At 41.6% G+C, this 25,672-nt stretch overlaps 3 protein-coding genes across 8 annotated transcripts; 1 reads left to right on the top strand and 2 right to left on the bottom strand.

Moving 5' to 3' along the window:
* Positions 1-1,716: 1,716 nt before the first annotated feature.
* Positions 1,717-12,860, bottom strand: SDHD (succinate dehydrogenase complex subunit D). Of its 2 annotated transcripts, XM_035008949.1 has the most exons (4): positions 12,717-12,859; positions 9,502-9,618; positions 7,944-8,088; positions 1,717-2,700 (listed from the first exon to the last, which is right to left on the bottom strand). In XM_035008949.1, the coding sequence occupies exons 1-4, from the start codon at positions 12,766-12,768 to the stop codon at positions 2,535-2,537; spliced, it is 480 nt and encodes a 159-aa protein (XP_034864840.1). In that variant the 5' UTR covers positions 12,769-12,859; the 3' UTR covers positions 1,717-2,534. The 2 variants fall into 2 exon arrangements, with proteins under 2 accessions (XP_034864840.1, XP_034864841.1); XM_035008950.1 differs by lacking the exon at positions 7,944-8,088 and having other exon boundaries at positions 12,717-12,860.
* Positions 12,861-12,901: 41 nt separating this feature from the next.
* Positions 12,902-15,147, top strand: TIMM8B (translocase of inner mitochondrial membrane 8 homolog B). The gene is made up of 2 exons (XM_035008951.1): positions 12,902-13,037; positions 14,755-15,147. The coding sequence occupies exons 1-2, from the start codon at positions 12,954-12,956 to the stop codon at positions 14,920-14,922; spliced, it is 252 nt and encodes an 83-aa protein (XP_034864842.1). The 5' UTR covers positions 12,902-12,953; the 3' UTR covers positions 14,923-15,147.
* A 217-nt stretch (positions 15,148-15,364) lies between these two features.
* On the bottom strand, positions 15,365-25,595 carry NKAPD1 (NKAP domain containing 1). Of its 5 annotated transcripts, none has more exons than XM_035008942.1 (7): positions 25,504-25,586; positions 24,933-24,997; positions 24,225-24,301; positions 23,118-23,218; positions 20,388-20,537; positions 18,620-18,673; positions 15,365-17,756 (listed from the first exon to the last, which is right to left on the bottom strand). In XM_035008942.1, exons 3-7 carry the CDS (start codon positions 24,291-24,293, stop codon positions 17,249-17,251), a joined length of 882 nt encoding a protein of 293 aa, XP_034864833.1. In that variant the 5' UTR covers positions 24,294-24,301; positions 24,933-24,997; positions 25,504-25,586; the 3' UTR covers positions 15,365-17,248. The 5 variants fall into 5 exon arrangements, with proteins under 5 accessions (XP_034864833.1, XP_034864835.1, XP_034864836.1 ...); XM_035008944.1 differs by having other exon boundaries at positions 24,933-24,962; positions 25,504-25,576; XM_035008945.1 differs by lacking the exon at positions 24,933-24,997 and having other exon boundaries at positions 25,504-25,595.
* Between the last annotated feature and the right edge of the window lie 77 nt (positions 25,596-25,672).

Here is a 25,672-nt window from a genome sequence, read left to right as displayed (position 1 = left end):
CTCTACCCACAGTACCTATCACAGTGCCAATTACATGAGGTACTTAGTACCTGTCAGATGAAGGAATATTTTTTCATTTCTACAATACCTTTAAAATTGAGTCCTACTTTCTGCTGCCACTAATGTTCAGAGAGGCCCTTTCTTCCTCTATCCTCCTCCATGTCCTTCTGCCTCTAGTTTATCAACCTTCGTCATGTCACCTAAATTCTCTCTAAAGCACAGTTCTGACCATGTCCTGCTTAGCTTCAGAAACCTATTGCTCTTAGCCCCTGCCTCATTTTCCCTGCTGCCTCAGCAGCTCACAGCAATCCAATGATTTCCCACAGTGAAGGCTCAGCACCATCCTAATGACAAAACCAGCTGGGACCTGGAGCAGGCAGTACCCAATGAGCCTCCACTCTAACTTCTCAGTCACCACCTAATGAAGCTTACTAGCATTAGACACCTCTCCAGATCCAACTGTGGTCCGATGGTGCTGGCGATAGCTACAGGAACCCCATATTACCCAGGTCCTGTCCTCCCCATTTCAACTATATGGAAAACTCCCACTTTACGCAGTGGTGTCCTGGGGGCTGCGGAGGGGGAGAAGAGAGAAATGACACGAAGGGGGATCATTGTCTATATAGAATTTTAAGCCAATAATAAAATCGACTAAAGGTCTGCTTTTTATCTTCGTCATGAGCCAGCAATTCGAAACAATGCCAGTTGTACTACTATTTTATTAGTAATTTTATTATTTGTATGTTATTATATTTCTCCCTGACAAGGCAGACTCGCCCACGACCACCACTCCTTGGGAAACCACTGCTATTCAGGTATCACTCCCTTTTGAAACCGTGAACCACCCCAGAACAGAATTAATCACCTCTTTCTGAACACTTAATATACATCTGAATCTCCTACATGGCCATAAGCCCATTAAGGGGAGCTTATCTTTAGTCCCTAATACAGACATTCATGAACACACTTACCCTCCTAGCCAGCTCCCCTTCAATAGTTTGCCTCAGCTGCCCAGTAAGGTCTTCGGTGAGGGAAACACGCCAAGTCCCAGTTCCTCTATGGTGCTAGGAGAAACAAACCATCATGCCTTACACTCACCCCTCAGATCAAACTAACTGCATACAGAATGTAATTTAAATTCCAAAGGCTGGCATTTACAGAACATCATAATCTGGACCTCCTTCTAATTCCTACTACAGCTGACCCTTAAACAATGTGGGGGTTAGGGGCGCTGACACCTCAGTCAAAAATCTATGTGACTCCCCAAAAACTGAACTACTAATAGCCTACTAGCGACCAAAAGCCTTACTGATAGCATAAACAGTAACTAACATACATTTTTGTTATATGATTTATATGCTACTTACAATAAAGTAAGCTAGAAGAAAAATATCAAGAAAATCACAAAGAAAAAATACATTTATAGTACTGTATTTATAAAAAAAAAAAATACACATATAAGTGGACCAGAGCAACTGTGTTATTCAAGGGCCAAATGTATTTAATCTTTATACTTCTCTCATACCAAACTACTCATACTCAGTATATTTTTCCCTATTACATTTAAGTCTTTTTTGTATTACAGTACTTTGTAATTTACCTAACTGCTAAGCCCTAGAAAGAAATTTAAACAGTCCGGTTTTACTGGTGTATATGCAACAGACACCAAGTTCTACTGAATAAAACTAGGGACAGTTAATACATAAAAGAGTAGAATACATTTTTATTAGATAGAATTTTATTTTTTAAAAAAACTTTATTTTCATAGAATACATTTTCACATTAGAGATTCCTACAGTGGGAAAATAACAATTTATTACTTACAGTTTTACATTTGTAGACAGATTATTTTAGGACAAGCAAAATAAACACATTTGAGGATTAAGTCTTGGTTTAGAATCTACAATACTTTGATACATCTATGAGGGGACCTCTTTCCCACATGGAACTTCTCTATACTCAGAAGCTCTCCAGGCTCTTCTTCCCAGGATTTAGAAATTAATAATGTGAAATATCAGTATTTCCTAATTTTAAAGTTTCCCTAGGACATGTAACCATCAGTAACTGGTATTGACTGAACAGAGAGGGAAATTTTCAAAAATTAAACACTAATTTTCTGCAAAATCTTTACTTATGAATTAACAGGCTTTCCCTTTCTCCATCATTCCCAGGACAAATACAGAAGTTTGATCAGGTATTGATAGTAATAAAGCTGAATTCCCTTTAAGAATTTGATTAGTTAACAGGCAAAAGCTCATACATTATGGTTAGTTATGCTAGGAGTCTTGTGAGAAGCTGGGACACAACCCCATAAACTCACCAGACCAAGGAACCCAGTCTCCAAATTTCTTGAATACAATTCCTCTCGAACCTTTTCCTCAAGGACTAAACTCTAAAAATAACCAGGTGATTAGAAGAGGTTTATCTCACCAATGGACTTATCTGTTATTTCCTCCTTATTGTGAGTTGAATGGCATGACAGAGCAGAGGCAAAGAGGTGTACAATCAATTCTCAAGGTATTAAGTCAAAAAGGTCAGAGCTTCCACAGCATGGCAACAGCTCTGCAGATGCCCACATCATGATAGTTGAAATAACAAAGCCCAGCAAAGGTGAAAGCCGACAATGCCAAAACGCCTGCCTTGGCAGCTTTCTGCAAAGCATCCCCTCGAACATAGTCGGTAACCACTTGTCCAAGGCCCCTAAAAGAAAAACAAACAAACAAACAAACAGTACAAATGAAAAATCACAATTCAGAAGGCTATATGGCTAACTTGAATGCAAAAAAATAATTATCAGGTTCAAAATATAACTCATGGTAACAGGAATCACAAACCAAAATGAAGGAACCAAGAATTTCCAATTAATATAATAAAGACATCTCTATTCTTTAGATTAAATTTTCCAGAGTTATTTATATCAAAGACAGTAGTTAATTACCACTCCATTTACAAAATCTTGGGGTTTGGGGTTTTTTTTTTTAACTAAATAATGCTCAAGGGGCAGCTGGCTGGCTCAGTTGGTAGAGCATGTGACTCTTGAGTTCAGGGTCATGAGTCTGAGCCCCAGACTGGATGTAGAGATTACTAAAAATATAAATAAACTTTAAAACAAATGCTCTACAGAGTTTGTCATTAATTAAAAAAAAAAATGAAGCACATACTGTGTGCCAGAACCTGGTACAGATGTTGAAAGAAGAGCAAATAAGACAGCATCCCTGCCCTTATAGAACAGATTCTAGTGAAGAAGGAAAAAAAAGTACATTGTGCTATGAGGAAATATTTTAGAAAGGATGACCTGAATGAGAAGAACATTCCAAACAAAAGTGACAATGACCTTGGCATCTTTGAGGAATAGCAAAAAGATTAGTGTGGCTGCAGAACGTGGGCATCATAAGGGAAGGGCAGATCACACAGGGCCTTGATGGTCCTAAGTATGAATTTCAGGTGCACCTGGCTGGTTTTGTCGGTAGAGTGAGCAACTCTTGATCTCGGGATAGTGAGTTTGAGCCCCAACTGGGTGTAGATATTACTTAAAAATAAAAATCTTTGGGGTGCCTGGGTGGCTCAGTCTGTTAAACGTCTGCCTTTGGCTCGGGTCATGATTCCAAAGTCCTGGGATCGAGCCCCATGTCTGGCTCCTCACTCAACGGAAGCCTGCTTCTCCCTCTCCTCCCCACTTGTGCTCTCTTGCTATCTCTGTCACTGTCTCTCTCTCTCTCAAATAGATAAGTAAAATCTTTAAAAATAATAATAAAAATCTTAAAAAAATTTTTTTTAAATTAAATTTGAAATGTAATGGGAAACCACAGATATGTTTTAAGTAGGGAGTAATCTAAGTAAGTAGTGACCTAATTTTATTTTTAATAACAGCTTTATTGAGATGTAATTCACATGCCATAGAACACTTTTTTTAAAGTAATCTCTACATCCAACATGGGGCTCAAATTCACAACCCTGCGATCAAGAGTCACATGCTCCTCCGACTGAGCCAGCTGGCTGCCCCCAAATTAAGCCTTTCAAAGTGTATACTAAAGTGTTAAAAGTCATAAAGTTGTGCAACATCATCACTATTTAAAATTCCAGAACATTTCATCACTCCAAAAAGAAACCCCATTACTCAACTAGTTTTCTGTCTCTATGGACTTGCCTACTCTGTACGTTTTATAGAAATCATACAACATGTGGCCTTTTGTGTCAAGTTTCTTTCATTTCACATCTTCAAGGTTCACCCATGTTGTGGCATGTATCAGTACTTCCCACTTTTTGTGTGGCCAAATTATATTCCTTTGTAAGAATATATTGTATTTTCTTTAGCTATTCATCAGCTGATAGACATTTGGATTGTTTCTTTTTGGTTATTATAACTATTCATCAGTAGATAGACATCTGGATTGTTTTCACTTTTTGGCTATTATAAATAACACTATGAATATTACTATACAAGTTCTCATGTGAAGACGTATGTGTTCAATTTTGAGGGGTATACACCTAAAAGTGGAATCACTGAGTCATATGATAACTCATTAGAATGAAAGCACAGATACAGAGAATCTGTAGAATCTCTAACTTTGTTAGAACTGTCAAACTGTTTTCCAAAGTGGCTGTAATGTCTTACATTCCCGTAAGAGACATAGGAGGACTCCAACTTCTTGACATCCTTGAAACACGTGTTGTTGTCCATCTTTTTGATAACAGCCTTCCTAGTGAGTGCGAAGCAGTATCTCATTGTGGTTTTGATTGGTCTTTTTTTTTTTAGGTAGGGAGGGAGAGACTCTTAAGCAGGCTCCATGCCCAACGCAGAGCCTGACTCAGGGCTCAACCCCACAACCCCAAGATCATGACCTGAGCCGAAATCAAGAGTAAGGTACTTAACCGATGAGCCATCCAGGCATCCACTGATTTGCATTTCTATAATAACAAATGATGTTGAGCATTTTTTCATGTGCTTATGAGCCATTTGTATGTCCTCTTTAGATAAATGTAATTTTACTTTTAAAAAAGGTCACTCTGGCTATAGTATGGCAAATGGACAGTGCAGGCAGAAAGGGGCAGGGGCAAAAACAGAAACAGAAAACCACTTAGGAGGCAAACAAAGTGCCTTGGCAAGACTATTGGCTTGGGGCGCCTGGGTGGCTCAGTCGGTTAAGCGTCTGCCTTCGGCTCAGGTCATGATCCCAGGGTCCTGGGATCGAACCCCGCGTCGGGCTCCCTGCTCGGTGGGAAGCCTGCTTCTCCCTCTCACACTCCCCCTGCTTGTGTTCCTGCTCTCGCTGTGTCTCTCTCTGTCAAATAAATAAATAAAATCTTAAAAAAAAAAAAAAAAAAAGACTATTGGCTTAACCTAGGCTGGTGACAGGGGAGATGGTGTGAAGTGATAATTGAGGCAGGCTATGTTTTGAGGAGAGAACTACAGAAAGAGCTGATGGACTAGATGTGAGATAAGACGAAAAGAAATATCTAGAATAACTCCTAAGATTTTTGGCTTGAGAAACTAGATTTAATTGAGTTAGGGAGGAACAGGAAAGAAGGTGGCTTTGAGGAAAAATCAAGAGAGATATGGGGGAAAAGAGTGATTTCAGGCAACGTTAAATTTGGGATCACTATTAGACATCCAAGTGGATTATGTTAGTTAGACAACTGGAAATACAGGTCTGTAGATCAGGAAAAGAGGTCAGATCTGAGCTCAACTCAGGAAATTAAGAGAAATTAAGAAAGCAAGACTGAGCCCAGGATTCAGAGCTTTATTATTCAGAGGTCAGAAAAGGAGAGGAGCAGGCATCAGAGACTGAGAAGGTACAGCTGGCAAGGCGGAGGAAAACATGGTGGGTATAGCATCTAGAAGTCAAAGGAAAATTATTTAAGGAGGGAATGGTCAATTAAGTTGAACGCTGCTGAGAGTTCAAGTAACAGGAGGACCGAAAACAGACAGCTGGATTTGGAAAAATGAAGGTTTGGTGGGGACTTCGTTAAGAATGACTTCAGTTATGTAATTGGGATGAAAGCCCAATTAATGTGGGCTAAAAGAGATTGGATGCTGAGGAATTAGTGCACAATTATAGACAACTCTTTCAAGTCACCCTGTGTGTGTGTGAGAGAGAGAGAGACAGAGAGAGAGAAAAGAGACAATCAGTAAGGAAACTGGAGGAGTATGAAATAAATGAAAAATAATAAAAAAATATATTACTTCAGATTTATCTCTTATTCTGACTTTTTGTGATTTAGATGGATCTCTTGCCAAGAACTATTTATTAGAGAAATCTCACTGTTACTTGTGATCTAATATTTCATATGCAACTGGAATCCTTTACTTTGAAAGGCCTATCTGGTTAAAGGAATTCCCCAACCAACCCGGGAAAAGTAGGTAAGCAAAATCCCCTTTTAACACTAGGTACAAAATCATTCTGACAAGTCACTTAACCGCCCTGGGGTTTAGTTTCCACATCTATAAAGTAACAGGGTTGGTTAAGATAGTCCCATGTCCTTTCAGCTCTAGCAATACAAAAATGCTTCCCTTGCCCACAATATCATACTGTCCTTGTAAAACAACATAAAATGAACTCAAAGAACCCAATTGTTACTTACAAACTTTTCAGAAGGTTCATTAACTTAGAAAATCTAACAAACTACACTGGGTAAAAAAATAGAAACTGGAAATTCACTCATTCAACAACTACTCACTTAGTGCTGTGTGTCAGGCACTGCTCTAGGCACTAAAGCTACAAGAGCAAACAGGATGTAAAAAGGGCAAGACTGAACTACAGTGTCTAAGGACAACCGGGTGATAAAACTATGATGAAATGTAAAGAAGTGATTACTATAAAAACCAGGGTAATGGTTCCTGGTTGGAGGATGCTGAGTAGTTATAACTGAGGTAGAACACAGGAAGAAGCTTCTGCAGTTCTATCTCTTGACCTGGGCAGTGTTACCCTTGTAATAAGTCATTAAGCCATGGATGACTCTCGTGATTCTCTGTATCTGTGCTTTCATTCTAATGAGGGGAGAGACAAGGAGTACAGAAAATAATAAACAGATGATACAGTGTATTAGAAGGTAATAAGCACTACTGAGAAAAATAAAATAGGGGAGAGAGATAAGTAATGCTGGGAAGGACACTGCAATTGTAAGTAAGTGGTTACAGGCGGCTTTACTGAGAAGGTGACATTTCAGATGTGAAGGAAATGATGAACAAGCCAAGTGTATAACTAGAAAAAGAGAGTGCTGGGCAGAAGCAAGAGTAAAAGTAAAGTCCTGAGGCCTGGAGTGTCCCTGGTGTGTCTAAGAATTATCAAAGCCAGTGAGGATGAGGAAGAGAGTAGTTGGAGATGAGGGAAGAAACAGGGCCAGATTATGTTGGGTCTGTAGACCAACATAAGAATTCTGACTTTTCATTTGAGGGAGGTTAAAAGACTGCAAAATATTTTGAGGAGAATGTTTGACCTGACTTAATATTTTAACAGGATCACTGGGGCTGCTGTGTTGGGGACAGAAGGAGGACCAGTTAGGACACTACTACTGGAATCAAAGATGATGACCAGGTTTGGGGCATGAATAGTTAGAAGAATGGAAATGCCATTAATTCAGATGAGCAAGAGTGCCAGAGGAAGAGATTTGGGGAGATCAAGAACTCAGTTTTATAACATGTTATATTCAAAATGCCTATTAGCTATGGAAGCGAAGACATCGAATAGGCAGAGCAAGAGTGCCGGAGGAAGAGATTTGGGGAGATCAAGAACTCAGTTTTATAACATGTTATATTTAAAATGCCTATTAGCTATGGAAGCGAAGACATCGAATAGGCAGGTGGACACATAAATCTGGGCATATAAATATTTTATATATGTTTTAAAGTTATCTATGAGTATCTCAGTCAACTTCTAATAAGACTAGCTCACAGCTAATAAACTGAGCAGACAATGTAACACTGAAGGGACTGCTGTACTTGCCAGTGACTGTGGAGAGTGAGGGCTGCCGCCAGGGAGTAGTCCATCGCAGAGCCAGGATTCAAATAAGCAGCTGGAATTAGGCCCAGGAGCAAAACACTGACAACCCTCTCACCAGTCCAGTGGAGAGATGCAGCCTTAGAACTAGCTACAGAAAGGAAGAACCAGATTCGTAAGAGTTGAAAGGGGGAAACACACATCTCTCATATTCAGTATTTGCCACAAAATAACCCCAGCTGACAGAATGGCAAATAGCATGCATATAAGACTTAGCTCTGAGCATAAAGAGAGTTAAGATAAACCAGGTACTTGAGAAAGATGCTACCTCCCTCTTTGAAGTTCTTTAGCACAATGTATCTTGGTGCTTACATAGATTAGAAGACTGACCCACTTTGCCGACAGGCAAGAAGATGAACGAAGTACCTTTGCAGAATTACCAATCTTGAACTTTAGTGTAATAGACAGATACCTTATAAATACAAGTTAATACCAACTAAGGAATTCCTTTACAACATTACTCTTTTTACACCTTCTAATCTTTAGAATTAGAAGTAAGGTAATAATAAAAACACTCCCAAAACAAAATTAAACCAGCCAACTCAACAAGTTCTGATACGAACTTTTAGGATTATGGTCCTTCTTCTGTCCCATTACTTATAAATAGCCCAAAACAAAAATGGAACATGAGAACTTCTTTTAAATAAATGAAAAACAAAATGGGCTGTAAACATTTCTTCAGGAGCCTCTATCTTTTTTTGGTTACAGACCCCTTTGGGAATCTAATGGAGATACTCTCCAGAAAAATGCACATGGACACACTCAGTAAAAACTATGCTTACAACTTCAGGAGCTTTTCTTCAGTCCACACACCCCAAATTAAAATCACTCTGCTAAATTTAAAATTTAGGAATGGAGAAACAAAACCTTTTCAAAGATAAAATAATTCTAAAAAGCAGAAAAACTATACTTGCCTAATTTCTCATAACTCAGATGCAACCATATGTAAGTTGTTGACTTAAGCGTCAAGATAAGTCTTTATCTCTGTAAAATACAGACCTTTCCAGACTTTAAAACTGGAAATAGTTAACTCATTATTCACCTACAGATTTTCTATAATATTCACCCTAAAAAATGCCACGTGATTTTAATACTGACCTAAATAAAAATAAGCAAGTCAATTACAGCTATAAATATGTATGACTTTTTAAACTGTCTACTACTCTAAATTATTTGTATCTGGCTCCTCTCCATCAGCTAAATAAATAAGACTGACTATACTGTACAGACTCTTCCTAAGAGCTATTTTCTTTCAGAAAAAAACTGAAAGTTGAAGTGGACTTAGATCAGAAGATTCTCTAGGAGTATAAATGGCATCATTCAACCATGCTGGCATCGTCTGCCCAAAGGTGCAGGCTAGGTAGGTCCTCATTTGACAGAGTCGGACATAAGAGTTCTGTTCCACAGATAGCAAGTCCTGTCAAAGGCATGAAAATTTGCCCAGATGAAGAGGGCCAGGGCCCAAAAAGCAGCAGCAATGAAAAAAAAAAAAAAACAAACATACAATAGTGGTTGGGTGACAGGTGAATGTGCTGTGTTCTACACCATCCTGGGGTAGGCTGGTCCTGGAGAAATGCTGAGACCTGAGCAGGTCTGACCACCGGGATTCGGAGAAACAGAGCTGAGGAAAGAGACATTAGGGGGGTCATAAACACTTCTCCTTTAACAGGCCTGACAGACTTTCTAAATAACCATAAGCAAGCTACATAAGCCCCGACAGGGAATAATATCTCATCCGCAAAATGAGGACAGTATCTATTTCCCTGGGTTGCTATTAGTTCACACTAAAGTAGCCCCTCAAAGACCGAAAAATCAATGAACCACCTATGTAAAAGGGCTGCACTCTTACTAATTTTTTTTTTTTTTTAAGATTTTATTTATTTGACAGAGAGAGACACAGCGAGAGAGGGAACACAGTCAGGGGGAGCGGGGGAAGGAGAAGCAGGCTTCCCGCTGAGCAGGGAGCCCAATATGGGGCTCGATCCCAGGACCTGGGATCATGGCCTGAGCCGAAGGCAGACGCTTAACGACTGAGCCACCCAGGCGCCCCTGCACTCTTACTAATTTTAAAAAGTAAATTATAGCTCCTTTCTCTTTCCATATATTCATCTATTTATTCATCCAACAAGCATTTACTACAGGTAAGAGTATGCTCTAGACTGGAGCAAGAGACAAAAGACAGCCTTTGTCCTCAAGGAGTTCAGTTTAGTTTGGGAAGCACATCTATTACCACCTTCCTTTTTTTTTTTTAAGATTTTATTTTTAAGTAATCTCTACACCGAATGTGGGGCTTGAAATCACAACCCTGAATCGAGAGTCGCATGCTCTACTGACTGAGCCATCCAGGTGCCCCTCTCCACTTGTACTCTTTTTTGGGGGTGTTGGGGAGCAGAGGGAGCAGGAGAGAAAGAATCTTAAGCAGGCTCCACACCAAGCACGATCCTGACATGCGGTTCGATCTCATAACTCTGAGATCATGACCCAAGCCGAAATCAAGAGTCAGAGACTTAAAACGACTGAGCCACCCAGGCGCCCCTCCACTTGTACTTTTGAACCTATCCTTTTCTGTCCCCTTTCGGATCCTGTGTCTTGGTTAAAAAATAGACCTAAGTTCACACAACTCCACCACTTACTAGCTATGAGGTGATGAGCAATTAAGTTAAATAAATTCTCTAAGCCTCAATGTCCTCATCTGTAAAGTGAAAATAGTAGCACTTACTTCATAACACTCCACTGAAAATTAAAATACTCAAGGTGCTGAGCATAATTCCCATAATGTCATAAGTACTCAATTAAAAGGTAATTTCTCTCCCGTGTCTTTCACCTCTCCTTCCTTCCTGTTGGCCATTTCCCCCTGACTGATGTAATATATGTGACCCCTCCCTTGACCCTGCATCCTCTAATGCCATGCACTCTTCCCCTGCTCCCTTTCTTCTCTTTCCAACTATGCTTTAAAATATTGTCTAAATCACCTCCACTTCCTCACTTCCCTATCATTCTTCAACTCTGAAACTTATTTTATCCTGACTACAACTGCTTTATTAAGTTGCCAATGGTCTCCATGTGGTCACATCCAACAAATACTGTTCAGTCTTCATCTGATCGGGCCTTTCCTCTCTTCTTTTCTGATGAACTCTCTTCTAGTCCCCCTTTGATCCTCTGACATCCTGTATCAGTCTCCTGCATTCACTCTTAGATGTTTTCCTAGCATTCTATCATCTGCCCACTGCTCTCATGTCCTAAGCCCTCCCTTGGCCATTTTGTCCACTCAGCTTATACTACCCGTAAGCTTATGACACCCAATTCTGTATCTGCAGCCCTGCTATCTCTCCAGTGTTTCAGAAGTTTAAGTGCTTGCTGGGCCTCTCCCCTAAGATATCCTACATGATCCTCAAACTCACTATGCCAACAACTAAAATCACCCTTCAACTCACTTTCTCAACCAAACTTGTCACCCATTTGCATGTTCCCCACTTTATTTAATAACACCCCACTCTTTAACCCAAAAATCTGTAAGTCATATAAAACTCCCCCCAACACCCCGAAATTGTCAATCACCAAATCATATTGATGTATCTCCTTAACATTTCTTGAGACAATCTGCTCTTTTTTATACCACTTTCCAAGGTCAGGACCTCACAATCCTTGCCCGCACGACTACAACAGTATCCTATCTCATCTCCCTGACTTGTGTCTTAGCCTGTCCCATCTCCTATGACGGCCATCTACCACAGTGTTACCCAAGTAGCCAATCTAAACTGCAACTCTCTGTCAAATCTTTCAATGGCCCTGTTCACATCAGGTAAATGCATACTCCATATCAAGGCAAGTTCTTCCATGATTTGATTCCAGTTCACCTTTGCAGATTCAGCTCTCATTCCTCACCTTGAGCTTCATGCTCTAATCATATCTAGCTTATTTTCTCTCCTACCTCGCTGTTCCTACACCTTCATCATCACTTCTGCTCATCCCAGTAGTTACAACTGTAATGCCCTTCCCCCTGTGGCCTTCCTTATCCTCAAGACACACACATCTCCTTCAGGAACCAAGACAGGGTAATTCTTCCAAAACACAGAGCTATGTATGGTCTTCCTCTGGACTGGCGTAACAATTTATGTGCAGCACAAGAGTTTCTACTTTACGTTAAATTATGTTTACATGTGTTTTCCCTATAAAAATGAAAACTCTTCGAGGGCAAGAACTATGTTTTATACACATTTGTAACCCGTTCCTACTACGGTGCCTGGTATAACACAGATGTCCAATGCAATGATTATCGAATTGATTTCCAGAAGCCCCTTTCCACCAACTCCAGGGTAAATGGGAAAGGCCAGGCATTGGGGTTTGGAGCCTAACCCCACACTTTTCCGATGCGGGGTGGGCGCATTCTAAGGACAGTGAATGCGGAGGAGGAAAAAAAAACCAACAACAAAACTCTTAGGAACAGCCTCAGCAGAACTTAACTTCCAGGAGCTCTCTTTCAGATCACCCCATCCCCGTGTCAGCCCGAAGCAGGGGAGATACGCGCTCGGGAGGACATCTGGGCGCGTAGACAACGGTGGTTACCGCTGTGCTGCCGACCGGAGCCAGATCGGCCAACGGGACGGAGGAAGGATTCCCTGCTTAAGAGGCCTCACCACCCCGCAGACAAGTCCTCGCCGCACTCCCTTCCCCGGCGGGAGGCTGCGCTAAGAACCTCCCGCTGCCAGGACCGCTCACCTCGGCCTCCTTGCGCACCGCACAGGACACTCAACCTCCAAAGACTCGCCATCTCGCTTCTCGAGCCTCAAGGTCACTCAGCAACCCGGAAGCAGTCACTCGACAACTCCCACCCCGCAAGGACTCAAGAAAACAGGGCGAGGGAAAATGCCGCGTGAACCGGAAGTCGGGCGCTGGCGCGCGCCCGCCGCACGTGCGCGCGCCCGCTCGTCGGGAGGCCGGAGCTGGAGGCGGACGATGGCGGAGCTGGGGGAGGCGGACGAAGCGGAGTTGCAGCGCCTGGTGGCGGCCGAGCAGCAGAAAGCGCAGTTCACTGCACAGGTGCGGGGACAGGCACCCAGGGGAAGAGACAGGAGGGTGAGGCACAGGTTGAGTCTTCAGACTTTTTATTCAGCCCGTGAAGTGGCAGCCGCTAGGAAAAAACGAGCGGAGCTCTGCGACATCACCACGGGGGGACTGCCCCGTGCTCGCTCCTGCCGCGCCGGGTTCTTCCCGGAAAAGACTCCAGCCCCTGGTGACCAGTAGTGCTCAGGCGCCCGCTAGGCACACCCAGCGTGCGGGAAAGAGAGAGTGTAAAGCAGAGAAGAAAGGTTCGGGCGACGCAAGGGCAACGGAACCGGGCTTGGCGGCGAGCTCTCCGGGCTTGGCCTTCGGAAGCCCTGGGTTCTGATCCTGCCTCCGCCCCTTCCAGGCCGCGTGCCCCTAGACAAGACGCCCAGCCACTGTGGGTCTCGGTTCTGCAGTCGCCTGCTGCCTCACTGGACTGCAGAGATCATATGCGATCATGTGTTTGACAACGACAAAGCAGTGGAAGGTTAATGGAGAGAGGTGGGCTCTAAGGTAGTCCGTTTGGACTGTAGGTTGGGACCCGTGTTGGAGCCCTTGCGGCGCGGTTCGAAATCCGGCGTGGACCCTTACTGGCAGCGCCTCTAGCAGCGTGGCTGATTGCTTAGCCGAACGGAGATGACGGTCAGACGTTAGGACCGCAGAAAGTACTGACTGACTGCTGAGTAGCCAGTCTAGGAAGCCCTCCGTAAAGGGCTGCCCCCCGTGGGGGGCTGGGGGGGACGGTGTTCGCGACGGATTAAATAGCAAAAACACATTTTCTGTACCTGATGTGCATTTTTGGGGAGAGGGGATCCATAACCTTCATTGGATTCACCCATGTGTCCACGAACCCAAAAAGGTTTAGAACTTAGGCACTAGGGCGCCTGGGTGGCTCAGTTGGTTGGGCGGCTGCCTTCGGCTCAGGTCATGATCCCGGAGTCCCGGGATCAAGTCCCGCATCGGGCTCCCTGCTCGGCGGGGAGTCTGCTTCTCCCTCTGACCCTCCCCCCTCTCATGTGCTCTCTCTCTCTCATTCTCTCTGTCTCAAATAAATAAATAAAATCTTTAAAAAAAAAAAAAGAACTTAGGAACTAGTCTGTAAGGGATAGGTTTGGAAGGACAGGAGAGCAGTGGTTTGGGGGGAAATTAATTGGTACCATACCTTCCCAGCTTACACTGGTGCAACTTGGGAATACTACGAACCATGCCTGAAAATTTACAGACTGATTAAGGACTTAACACAATCGGAAAAAATAGACGGTGGCCTTCAAGGAGTTAAAAATGTGAACTGTTTTGAAGAATGGGACAAATCTTTAGGTAGGGCATTCCGGGAATATTAAGTCACATTGAGTATGCTGTGTGTGTACTTCATTGAAGCTTAACAGGTTGGTGGTTAAATAATGGGCTGGCCTGAGTGGCTAACAGAGGAATTGTGCATTAAGTACAGGGGTGACTTGATGGAAAGTTATTTGTAACTACTAAAGAGGAGAAAAACAGAAACGGAAAGGATAAAGGATTATTGCAATGTAGGAACAAGGATCTGGGCCATACTGATGACAAATTAGGAAGTGAGGGAAGAGAGCACATGGTTTGTTGATTGAAAGAATGGTTTAGTCAAGTGACAGAAAAGGAGAAAAACAGGAAGGAAATAAAGTTGGCAGTTAGACCTATATGCAGACAGCAGGCAATTACTAATTTTCTTTCCTCCTAGGTGCATCACTTCATGGAGCTGTGCTGGGATAAATGTGTGGAGAAGCCAGGGAATCGCCTAGACTCTCGCACTGAAAATTGTCTCTCTAGCTGCGTGGACCGCTTCATTGACACTACTCTTGCCATCACCAGTCGGTTTGCCCAGATTGTACAGAAAGGAGGGCAGTAGGCCATCCCCTGGGAGAATGACAGAAGCAAAGGACTTGTTAAGCAGATTGAAGGGCCAGTGGGGGAAAGTTGTCAGCCTGTTGTCAGGTGAACTTGAGGCTGTTACCAAGCCTATTGGTGCTAAGAAGTAACAGATCAAATGTTCAAAAAGTGAAATTTATTTATTTGGAATTCAGAAATTCCATGTTTTATCACAATAGTTATTCAATAAATCTGAATTCTCCAGCTCGAAATTTCTTTTTTTTCCTTAATCCCATTTTAGGATTTAATATAGAGATCTCTGATTGGCAGGAACGCTAGAAGTACGTTCCAAGACCAGTAGTGCAAATGAGAGATCTTAGGTTTTGAAAGGCCATCCTCAGCCATATTTAAGGGGGCTAGAAGAACCATCAAAGACTTAGCCTAAGGTATAGAAGAGAAATTGGGGTTGAGAAAGGTGAAGAACAGAAAACAGCTTTATTGCTTATATATGACCAAGAAAAAGTAAACATGGCAAAAACAAAACAGGCAGGATGTGTATTTTTGGGAAAGAAATAGGCCTGCTAGTATGGGAGGAAGGGAAGGTCAAGACTGAAGCAGAACCAACTTCCTGAAGATGCCTGTTCCACTGGCCCATCTTCCTGAGTCTGTGCTAGAATCAGTACTTTTATAGCACAGAAACAATGCTAAAAAAAATACGTGCTGAAAACTCCTTCCAACAAAGATTTCACTTATTCCAAGAACAAAACAATTTGTCTTTAGGTTAAGAGGTAGTAATTACAAACTGTTGGCCCCACCTTGGGCCCCTACTAATCCCAAAGGTAAAAATATACGCCATGGAACATTGACAATTGAGTACCAAAGTATTAATATTTCAAGTAAATATCCCCAAAGGTAGCACCTGCTTATAATCAAGGGATAGGGAATCTCTAGCCAACCATGTATTTTATGACTAAACATTTTATTAGACATCTGTTCTGTAAAGAGAACAAATTTAGTAGTTAGAACTGTAAAATATTACCACCTCATGGAATGTTGTTACAGTTATATTCTATTGCTGGTGTCTTACACTGTCATGCTACCATGAAGTATTTCTGTATTATACACGGGGAAAGTAAGGCCAGGGAGGTTAACTCACCTTTTCCGGACCTCATAACTAATTAGTGGCAGAACCAAGAACAAAAGTCTGAGTTTTCAAGCTTTCTACCAAGACCATGAAGTGACAACCAGAAAAAACAATGATATGTCACTTGGTATTCTGTCATAATGAAAAAATTCACTTGTGTTCCGCCAGCCTTTTTTCAGTGATATTTTGGTTTCTTAAGAATTAACAGTAGGGATCACAGTATATAGCAAAGGGAAATAATATGGTCTCTGCTTGGTGCTTTAATCAGAAGGCAAACTGGGAAGAAATGGGTGAGTCCCTGAGAAGCCTGTTGCATTTTGGAACTGGTTCAACCTAGTTTCAGGGAAAATCTAAATTCCATTAATAGATTTAGAAATGAACAAGGAAGATAATATTTAAATGGCAGCTGCTACCCTGAATGCTGTTCAGAGCACCATCAGACAGCATGACTAATTCCTAATTTTATCCCATTTGGTTGAGGACTTAACCAAAACAACTGAAGAAATAACTTCGAACACAAGTCCATTTAGGCCATATTCAGGAAGTAGAAAACCATTTACTAAACCAATTACCATGTTTAGGGGTATACTTAGTGTAGCCACAGACCCTGTCCAGCAGGGAAATTTGACAGAAAACCCTAGTCTCATAATAACAGCTGTCTATGGATGTTATCATGAAGGAAAAATGTCTTGCTCTTTACTCATTTTCTCATTAAATAAACTGGACCACATCTATGAGGCCAAAATACAGAAAGATCAAAGCACCAAGGCTGAAGACAAAGTTGTGGCACCTGCTATATAAACAGAGCAATACGATGTTCCAACATTGTACACAGCACCAGTTCCAATCCACCTCTTGATCCCAGCCCTTGCTTTCCCCAAATTCTACATCCCATTTGGTGTACCCAGGTTGTTACTGGGATTCAGCTTTCTGGGTCCTTCAATTTGTTGCATTTGCACTCTACCCTAAATGTGATTAATTGCAAAAAATAATCTCTTCAAGAAAACTTCGTAACAAAATACCAGATTCCCTATTAACAATAAGAGGATCAAGTTTAACAGGCCAAAACAGAAGACAAGAAGTCTGTCAGAATGTAGATAGATGGCACAGGACAGCTCTGACCTCAGGGCCCCTGTGCCGGGCAACAGAGTCACTGGCAAAACCCCAAGGTGGAAGAGCTGTAAGTAACCAGTCAGATGGGAAATGGAGAGTATCTCCTCATTTAGTCATCCTCTGAACTCTCTGCAGACCTTTCATCTGTAGCCACTTTCCAATTTGTGCGTTTGTTCGTCCTCTCCTGTATTTCATTGTTAACTATAGGGATATGGACTTTTTTATCTGTCTTTTTCCTTTTGGTTTTCTTAGTGTCTCTTTCCTCACCTTCCTCAGAACTGCTGGATGCGGAATCATCTGACTGGGAAGTGTCACTTTCTGCATCCAAGAATAAAGCAGATTTTTTGAGAGACTTTTTCCTGGATTTTTTCTTGCGCTTATGTGACTGTTTCCTTTTCCTGGTACTAGAAGCCCCGGTTTCTTCCGAGAACTCGCTTGAGGAATCTGCTGTTATATCCGTGGCTTCTTTTTTGCTTTTCTTCTGTTTTTTGTGCGACTTTTTTTTCTGCTTTTTTTTGTGAGATTTCTTTGACTTCTTGTGTTTGTGAGACTCATGGGTTGATGATTTGACTTGGGGAGATGTTTTTTTCCCATTGGTAATATCTTGCTGATCACTACTAATAAAAAAGAGAAACTGCTTTACTATAGAAAATAAAAAGTGTATTTATATTTTAGTATTCTGCATTCTAGATAGAAAGTTGGGGTTAGAAGCACCTGAGTGGCTCAGTCGGTTAAGCGTCTGTCTTCAGTTCAGGTCATGATCTCAGGGTCCTGGGATGGAGCCACATATCAGGCTCCCTCCCGCTCAGCGGGAATTCGGCTTCTACCTCTGCCCCTCCCCCTGCTCTTGCGCTCTCTCTCTCTCTAATAAATAAAATCTTAAAAAAAAAAAAAGTTGGGGTTAACATTTGAATTTTAGGAGCTTTGACATAGGGTTACTATGAGACTTTATGACTCTCAGAGTTTTGTTTCCTCGTTTTGTTTTCTTACAATGAAGATAAAAATTCTAATCTGCCAAACTGAGTTACTGTATGGAATACTATGTATAAAAACCTAAATGCTATATATATATGCAAAACATCAATCAGGAAAAGGCAAAATACCAATTATCTCCCAACTAAATTGCCTATTATTTTTCTAGTTACATTTTTTTTTTTTAAGATTTTTTTAATTTATTTATTTGACAGAGAGAGACACAGCGAGAGAGGGAACACAAGCAGGGGGAGCAGGAAAGGGAGAAGCAGGCTTCCTGCCGAGCAGGGAGCCCAATGCAGGGCTCGATCCCAGGACCCTGGGATGACCTGAGCCGAAGGCAGACACTTAATGACTGAGCCACCCAGGCGCCCCTCTAGTTACATTTTTAATGGCAAACGTTATCTCCTTTGTAAAATTAGGAACCCAATTTATAGTTCAGACTTGGAATTAATCTTACAGTTTTTAGTTTTTTTGGTTTTTTTTTCAGTAGGTCTATTTGCCTTACCTGTCTGTTTCAAATTCTTCAGGGTATAACTCTTTATAACCACTGTGACCCCATCTGTAAGATGAAATATTTTATTACATTATTATTAAAGCAATGCATACATTTTTGAAAATTAAAAAAAATTAGACTTAGTGCATGCAAGACACAGACATGCACACAGAACAAAGAAAGATATGGTAGAGCCAACCCCACCTTCAAGCTCAGTAACTTAGTTGGCTACATTTTCTGTATTGCATGTTATTTCAGACACAAAGGATTCTTTTGTCTATTTGTAAGAGAACTTGCCTTTTTTTTTTTTTTTTTTTGAGAACTTGCCATTCTTAAGATAAGGAACTCTTCTATTCTGCTCTTTAGCTGTGAAGTACTTCTCCAAAAACAACTTGTAACAATGCTGTCAGCAATGGGACAATTTTTTTTTTTAACATAGCAATTTTATTTTACTTATTTATTTGAGAGAGAGAGAGAATGAGAGAGAGCACGAGATGGGGGAAGGTCAGAGGGAGAAGGAGACTCCCCACTGAGCAGGGAGCCCGATGCAGGACTCGATCCCAGGACTCCAGGATCATGACCTGAGCTGAAGGCAGTCGCTTAACCAACTGAGCCAAGCAATTTTATTGAGGTATAATTCCTATAACATGAAATTCACCCTCTTAAAGTGTACAGTTCAGTGGCTTTTAGTATATTCAGAGCTGTGCAACCATCACCACTATCTGATTTCAGAACATTTTCATCACCCAAAAAGGAACTCTATCCCCTAGCAGTCACTCTCCATTCCTCCCTCTCCTGTAGCCCATGGCAACCACCAATCTAATTTCTGTCTCTATGGATTTGCCTATTCTGGACATACCATATAAATAGAATCATAGTAAGTGGCCCTTTGTGTCTGGCTTTTTTCACCTGTTTCCAAGGCTCATCCATGTTGTAGCACTTATCAGTACTTTATCCCTTTTATCATCAAATAACATTCCATTAGTCCCCCCTTATCTGCAGTTCTGCTTTCTGGAAGCAGATCACCCTCCTTCAGTCATACTGTCAAGAGGTCAGGAGTAGCCTAATGCTACATCAAAATCCTACGTCATTCCCCTCACTTCATCTCATAGGCATTCTATCATCCCACATTCTCACAGGAGTACAGTACAAATAAAATGAAAGATGACATTCACATAAATTTTATTACAGTATATTGTTATAATTGTTTTATTTTTAGTTATTGTTACACTCTTACTGTCCCCAATTTAGAAATTAAACTTTATCATAGGTATGTATGTATCTATGTACAGAAAAAAAACAGTATATATAGGGTTCAGTACTATTCACAGATTTAGGCAACCACTGGGGGGGGGCTTCGATGGGGGGGGCTACTGTACCACATTTTGTTTATCCATTCATCAGTTGATAGACATTTGGGTTTCTACTTTTTGGCCATTACGATAATTATGCTATGAACATTTGTGTGCAAGTTTTTGTAGAGATAATTAATTTTTAAAAGTACACATTCTCGGGTGCCTGGTTGGCTCAGTTGGTTAAGCAACTGCCTTCGGCTCAGGTCATGATCCTGGAGTCCCAGGATCGAGTCCCATGTCAGGCTCCCCTGCTCAGCAGGGAGTCTGCTTCTCCCTCTGACCCTACCCTCTCTTGGGCTCTCTCTCTCACTCTCTCTCAAATAAATAAATAAAATCTTAAAAATATATATAAAAATAAATAAAAAATAAAAGTGCACATTCTCAGGCCAAATATTATTAATGGTCTCAAGAATTTTTTCACAAACCTGTCTGGCATATTAGCTTCATAATCATACAACTTCTTATTCCAGGATTTAGCCTTAAGAAAATCATCTTCCAGTGCCCCAGAAATTTCATTCTTTGGCCTCCAATAGTCTCTTTGACTTTCTTCATCAAAACCATCACTACGCATCCGGCTATAAGGAAAAACAGAAGAACTTTTACATTTAGAAGCAATCTGTGAGGTTCCTTTATTGAATGGCATGCACAAAACCCATTGAACAAGCTAAGAGGAAAACAAAACCACCGATTTAGTGTTAAAAAAAAAACAAAAACCAATGTAAAAAGACATGATCTGTTCCTCTCCATAAGTCTGTACAGTTGTCCAGTGAAAATCTGACCATTACTACCCATCCTATTGCAGAATACAGACAAAATGACTTATGGACTGTGGCATGCTATAGCTCACTCATTGATTCTCAAGTAGGAGGACATGCAAAGAGGGAACTAGAGCATAATCACAGCTGGGAACATTTCAAACTACCCTAGAAATATATTCCCTTCCCAAAAACCCAGCAACTTGCTATAGTGAGGTCATAGTAATAGTAGGAGCAAGGCCTAACCCATGAGTAGGCTGGGGTAGAAAAAAAGTTGAGAACCACAGATACAGCCTGTGCTTACAAGGTCCACTAACAAGTCACTAAGCAAGTTAATCAACTATCAAAAATGTTTAAGGGCCTCCTATATGCTAGGCACCATTCTAGCTACAGGGAGTGAGACCATCAGAATCTCTTTAGGGATTATGGTTTTAAAGACTTATTAGACCATGACAGGTATCAATAATTCACTCTAAAAACAACATTTTGGGGACGCCTGGGTGGCTTAGTCGTTAAGTGTCTGCCTTTGGCTCAGGTCATGATCCCAAGGTCCTGGGATCGAGCCCCACATCGGGCTCCTTGCTCAGTAGGAAGCCTGCTTCTCCCTCTCCCACTCCCCCTGCTTGTGTTCCCTCTCTCGCTGTCTCTCTCTCTCTGTCAAATAAATAAATAAGGGGCACCCAGGTGGGTCAGTCGTTAAGCGTCTGCCTTCGGCTCGGGTCATGGTCCCAGGGTCCTGGGATCGAGCCCCGTGTCAGGCTCCCTGCTCGGCGGAAAGCCTGCTTCTCCCTCTCCCACTCCCCCTGCTTGTGTTCCCTCTCTCACTGTCTCTCTCTCTCTGTCAAATAAAAAAATAAAATCTTTTAAAACAAATTAAAAAATAATAAATAAAATCTTTAAAAATAAATAAATAATAAAAATGAAAACAACATTTTGTTTCTGGAAATGCTGCTTGGAATTGAACAACCAATAGAAGACAATTTATCATCTGCACTAACTTTACTTCTAAATTCTCAAAGGACCATCTTCAGCAAGAAAACAGACTGCAAAGATACTTATTTTTATATTGAGACTCTGCCTTCTTTACCTTGGATACCCTGAATACTTCCTTGTCTAAAGCACTTCACACATACAGTCAGTCACACTCCAAAGGCTGAGTACTACACAGGCACACTCACTCTCTAATATCTCACTATTAACTGTTTCCCTGGGTGACTTTAGAAATCGGCATTATATGGGGATGGGGGGATGGGTTAGCTCGGTGATGGGTATTAAGGGCATGTATTGAATGGAGCACTGGGTGTTATATGCAAACAATGAATCATGGAACACTACAGTGGAATCTAAAAATCCAAACTCATAGAAATAGAGAGTATGATGGTGGTTGCCAGGGGCTGGAGATATGCTGGTCAAAGGGTACAAACTTCCAGTTACAAGATGAATAAATTCTGGGGATCTAATGTACAGCAAAGATGATTATAGTTAACACCACCGTAATATATATTTAAAAGTTGCTAAGAGAATAAATCTTAAATGTTATCACCACACACACCCCCCCAACACACACACACAAGGTAATTGTGTGAGGTGATGTGTTAGCTAACCTTATTGTAATAATCATTCTGCAGTATGTATGTATCAAGTCATCATCATATTGTATACCTACATATTATATGTCAATTATAACTCAATAAAGCTGGAGGGAGAAAAGAACAACAACAACAAAAAAGCAGAACAGAAAAAACTAAACAAAAAAAAACTAATGATGTAATGTATGGTGACTAACATAACACATAAAATAAAATTTAAAAAAAAGACATCGGCATTATTACTACAGTCATTTTTCACACATACAGCTATACACTAACAGGCATATGAAGCCCAAGAAATGTTCTCAATACTCAGACATTCCTATACCTCCACAAACAAGACAACTAAGCCTGCATAATCCTGCATATTCACACTGAAATTATTAAAAAGGTAATGTGAAAGTTGTGTGACTTGGTGAACACAGGAAGTAGATGGGGTAAAGAAAAGGCTGAGGGAGAATCAAAGACTAATAAAAGGGGACAAGAATAAATGATAGCTAAGTGACCATAAGATAGCAACAGAAAATCTTAAAAGCCACCAGACAAGGTCAGAATACACAGAATCTTTAACTTTTAAAGTTGTTCAAGGTAGAATTTTTAAATTCCCCATTGCAAATAAGTACTAAGTGTTAAGCCATATGCATCATAGCCATTACCTTTATGCTTGGGTCTAGATTCATGAAGGAAGGAAGGCTTAAAGATTCACAGAACTGAACTCATCTATCTTTAGCATACTAAAATGCTTTTAAATGAAAGTTGATGGTTCTGAACAAGATCTCAGTTATTCTGGATCTTAGAGCTCCAACTTCACCTTGAACTACTGGGTAACATTTTCCTTTTGGTCCCCCGGTAAGCATCTTCCATCTGTTTCTCCAGTTCTCTTATTTTCCACATATCTGATTCCTCCTGAATCTAGATTTTTTAAAAGAAAAGAAATATAATTACTAAAAACAATATTTTATATCACAGAAAAGTAACTGACAATACACTCTGTACCAATTTTGTATTACAGACTGGGTCATAATCAGGAACCTGGGAAACAAATTCAGGATTCTCTAAATAATCTGACCCAGTGAATCTCAAATATGTAGAATTCTGCAGCAACAGGAGAACTTTTTAACCCTGCATAGACTCATTTATCCCCTTTTAATTTTGCAACTATGCTTCAATGATCAAATGATAACCCTTTATGTTTAAATTAGTCACCAAATCCTTTGGATTCTATCTCCTAAATTCCTCATCTTCATCCCTACTGTCACTGTTTTCATGTGAACTCCTCATCGTCTCTCACCTGGAGCACTGCAATTGCCTACCTGGTGTTTCTACTGTTTCATTCCATCTGGCCTATCATCCCCTACCCAGCTAACAAATCATCTTTCTAAAATACAAATACAGTCTTGTCACACCCTGCTTAAAAACATTTGATAGCTTCTTTACTGTTCAGAGGAAAAAGTCTAATCTCCAAGTATCACAATCCAATTCTAATTTACCACTTGAGCCTCATCTTCCGTCACTACCCAACTCCCCACAACATTCCCTACTTTCCAGATGCACACACTTTCTTGCCACACCCCAAGTGCTTCATGCTCTTCTTTGTTGCCATATGAGTACATGATGTTCTGTCTGGAATGATCTTTTACACCTGGTAAATTTGAACCTGTTCACCAAAAACGAGTTCAAATATAGTAGCTCAAATACCACGCATTCTGTGAAGCCTTTCCTAATTTCCCAAGGCAGATTTCACTGTTCCTTCCTCAGTGCACTGAAGCACCTTGTATATGTCTCTACTACAGTACTTATCAAATTGATTGTAATTATCTATTTTATTCATCTTTGTATCTCCAAACTACCAAAATCATGCATGGCACACTGTATGCCTCCAATAAATGTTGAGGAAAAACTAGATTGTACCTCTCACCTTATTGTGAGCATCTGTGTGCCGGATGACATTCCTCAGGAGGACTTTCCCCAGTGGAACACGGGACATTCTTCAATCTGAAATGAATCGATAAATAACATTTAAAAACAATAATTTCCTTTATTATCTTCTCTTTTATTACAGTGTCATAAAGAAGCATGAGGTAAAGAAAGGAAAGATTACTGAACAAGAAGTCAGAGGTCCTGAGGGGTAGTTTTCCCTTCACCATTAAAAGGGGAAAATGCCTGACCACACTAATAACGTGCAGATGAATGTACAGTGAGATAGTGGACATCCAAGTTCTTTCAAACTGCACAGAATTAAGTGCCTTCAAGAGCACCATTTTATTTAATCCTCAAAACAACCCCATGTTTTATATGAGGCAAGCATCTTCATTCCTATTTTGCAGATGAAATTCCCTTAAGCATAACTTGCCCCAGGCCAGAGAGCCCAATGTAAACAAGATCCAGATTAGAAATCAACCTTCCAGTCTCAAAATTAGCTTGTGATGAAGCAAATACCTAGATCTGACAATGTCAGGGACCACAAATGTCAACATTTGACATCAAATGCAGACAGGCCCTAAATTTCTCCATTCAGAGGAATTTTACTTTCTATCTTGTACAGAAGCCTCCAAAAAACAGATGACAAGGATATTCAGTGTGTAGCTAGCAGCGGTTTTGTGCAACCACCCCACCGCTCACTCACCCCTCGATCCTGAGGAAATCAGGCATCTTGCTAGTGTGAGACGAAGAACCACTCCATTACAAGATCTCCTCCGACCCAGGAAGCCAAGGAGTCAGGGCTCAAAGGCAGCTCTGCAGCTTCACCCGAGTCCTTCGTGAAAATGCAGCCTTCCCACCGGTTATTCTGCCCTCACCCGTGGCCCAGGCCACGGCTGCCTTCCCCCCAGCCCACACCGACAGGAAGATCGCTTTCCGGGCCGAGGCCGGAGGCTGCGCCGGCGCGGAATCGGGACAGCCGGCTTGGCGGGCATGGGGGCATGCCCCGCTCACGCTCCCCTGGGACGGACCCGAGGACTGGGCTTCGCTCTCCCGAAAGGATGGGGACGCTCTGGACGGGTACAACCCTCGAATGGGCCCCAAGAAACACCCAGAGTGCCCGAAGGGGGGGAGGGGGCTGAGGCGTCCAAGTGGAAGACGGAGAAAATACCCCCGTCTCTGTCACCGGGATCCCTGCCCCCCAGCGGCCACGGAGCTCCCGGTAACCTTCCCTCCAAACGCCCTCCCCATACAAACACACACAAATACACCCATACCGTGCGCCGCAGCCTCGCGTGGCGGGGATTTGGGGGGAGGACTCAGTCTGGGAGACAAGGGAGCGGGCTTCCCTTTCAGGCCGGAAGTCGTGCTCCGGAGAAACTCTTCCCACCCACGGGAGACCCAGAGACTCCCACGGGGAGGGTTTCCAGCATCCTCTAGAGATCG

Source organism: Mirounga leonina, unplaced genomic scaffold (assembly GCF_011800145.1).
Source record: "Mirounga leonina isolate KUSES-001 unplaced genomic scaffold, KU_Mleo_1.0 Mir_153, whole genome shotgun sequence".
Classification (NCBI taxonomy): Eukaryota; Metazoa; Chordata; class Mammalia; order Carnivora; family Phocidae; genus Mirounga; species Mirounga leonina.
The sequence above is the reverse complement of the archived record's forward strand: the minus strand, read 5'-3'. Positions and strand labels throughout refer to the sequence as shown.

Bases quoted from the DNA above. Each gene is read 5' to 3' on its own strand.
- TIMM8B (XM_035008951.1), top strand. From the start codon at position 12,954: ATGGCGGAGCTGGGGGAGGCGGACGAAGCGGAGTTGCAGCGCCTGGTG. The intron at 13,038-14,754 runs GTGCGGGGACAG...CTTTCCTCCTAG, and splicing joins AAGCGCAGTTCACTGCACAG to GTGCATCACTTCATGGAGCT.
- NKAPD1 (XM_035008945.1), bottom strand. From the start codon at position 24,293: ATGTCCCGTGTTCCACTGGGGAAAGTCCTCCTGAGGAATGTCATCCGG. The intron at 18,674-20,387 runs GTTTGTGAAAAA...TTCATCTTACAG, and splicing joins GAAGCTAATATGCCAGACAG to ATGGGGTCACAGTGGTTATA. The intron at 17,757-18,619 runs GTAAGGCAAATA...CTTTTTTATTAG, and splicing joins GAAGAATTTGAAACAGACAG to TAGTGATCAGCAAGATATTA.
- SDHD (XM_035008949.1), bottom strand. From the start codon at position 12,768: ATGGCGAGTCTTTGGAGGTTGAGTGTCCTGTGCGGTGCGCAAGGAGGC. The intron at 8,089-9,501 runs GTATGTTTGTTT...TCCTTTCTGTAG, and splicing joins CCTGTCACCCAACCACTATT to CTAGTTCTAAGGCTGCATCT. The intron at 2,701-7,943 runs GCAAGTACAGCA...TTTTTCTTTTAG, and splicing joins CTCACTCTCCACAGTCACTG to GGGCCTTGGACAAGTGGTTA.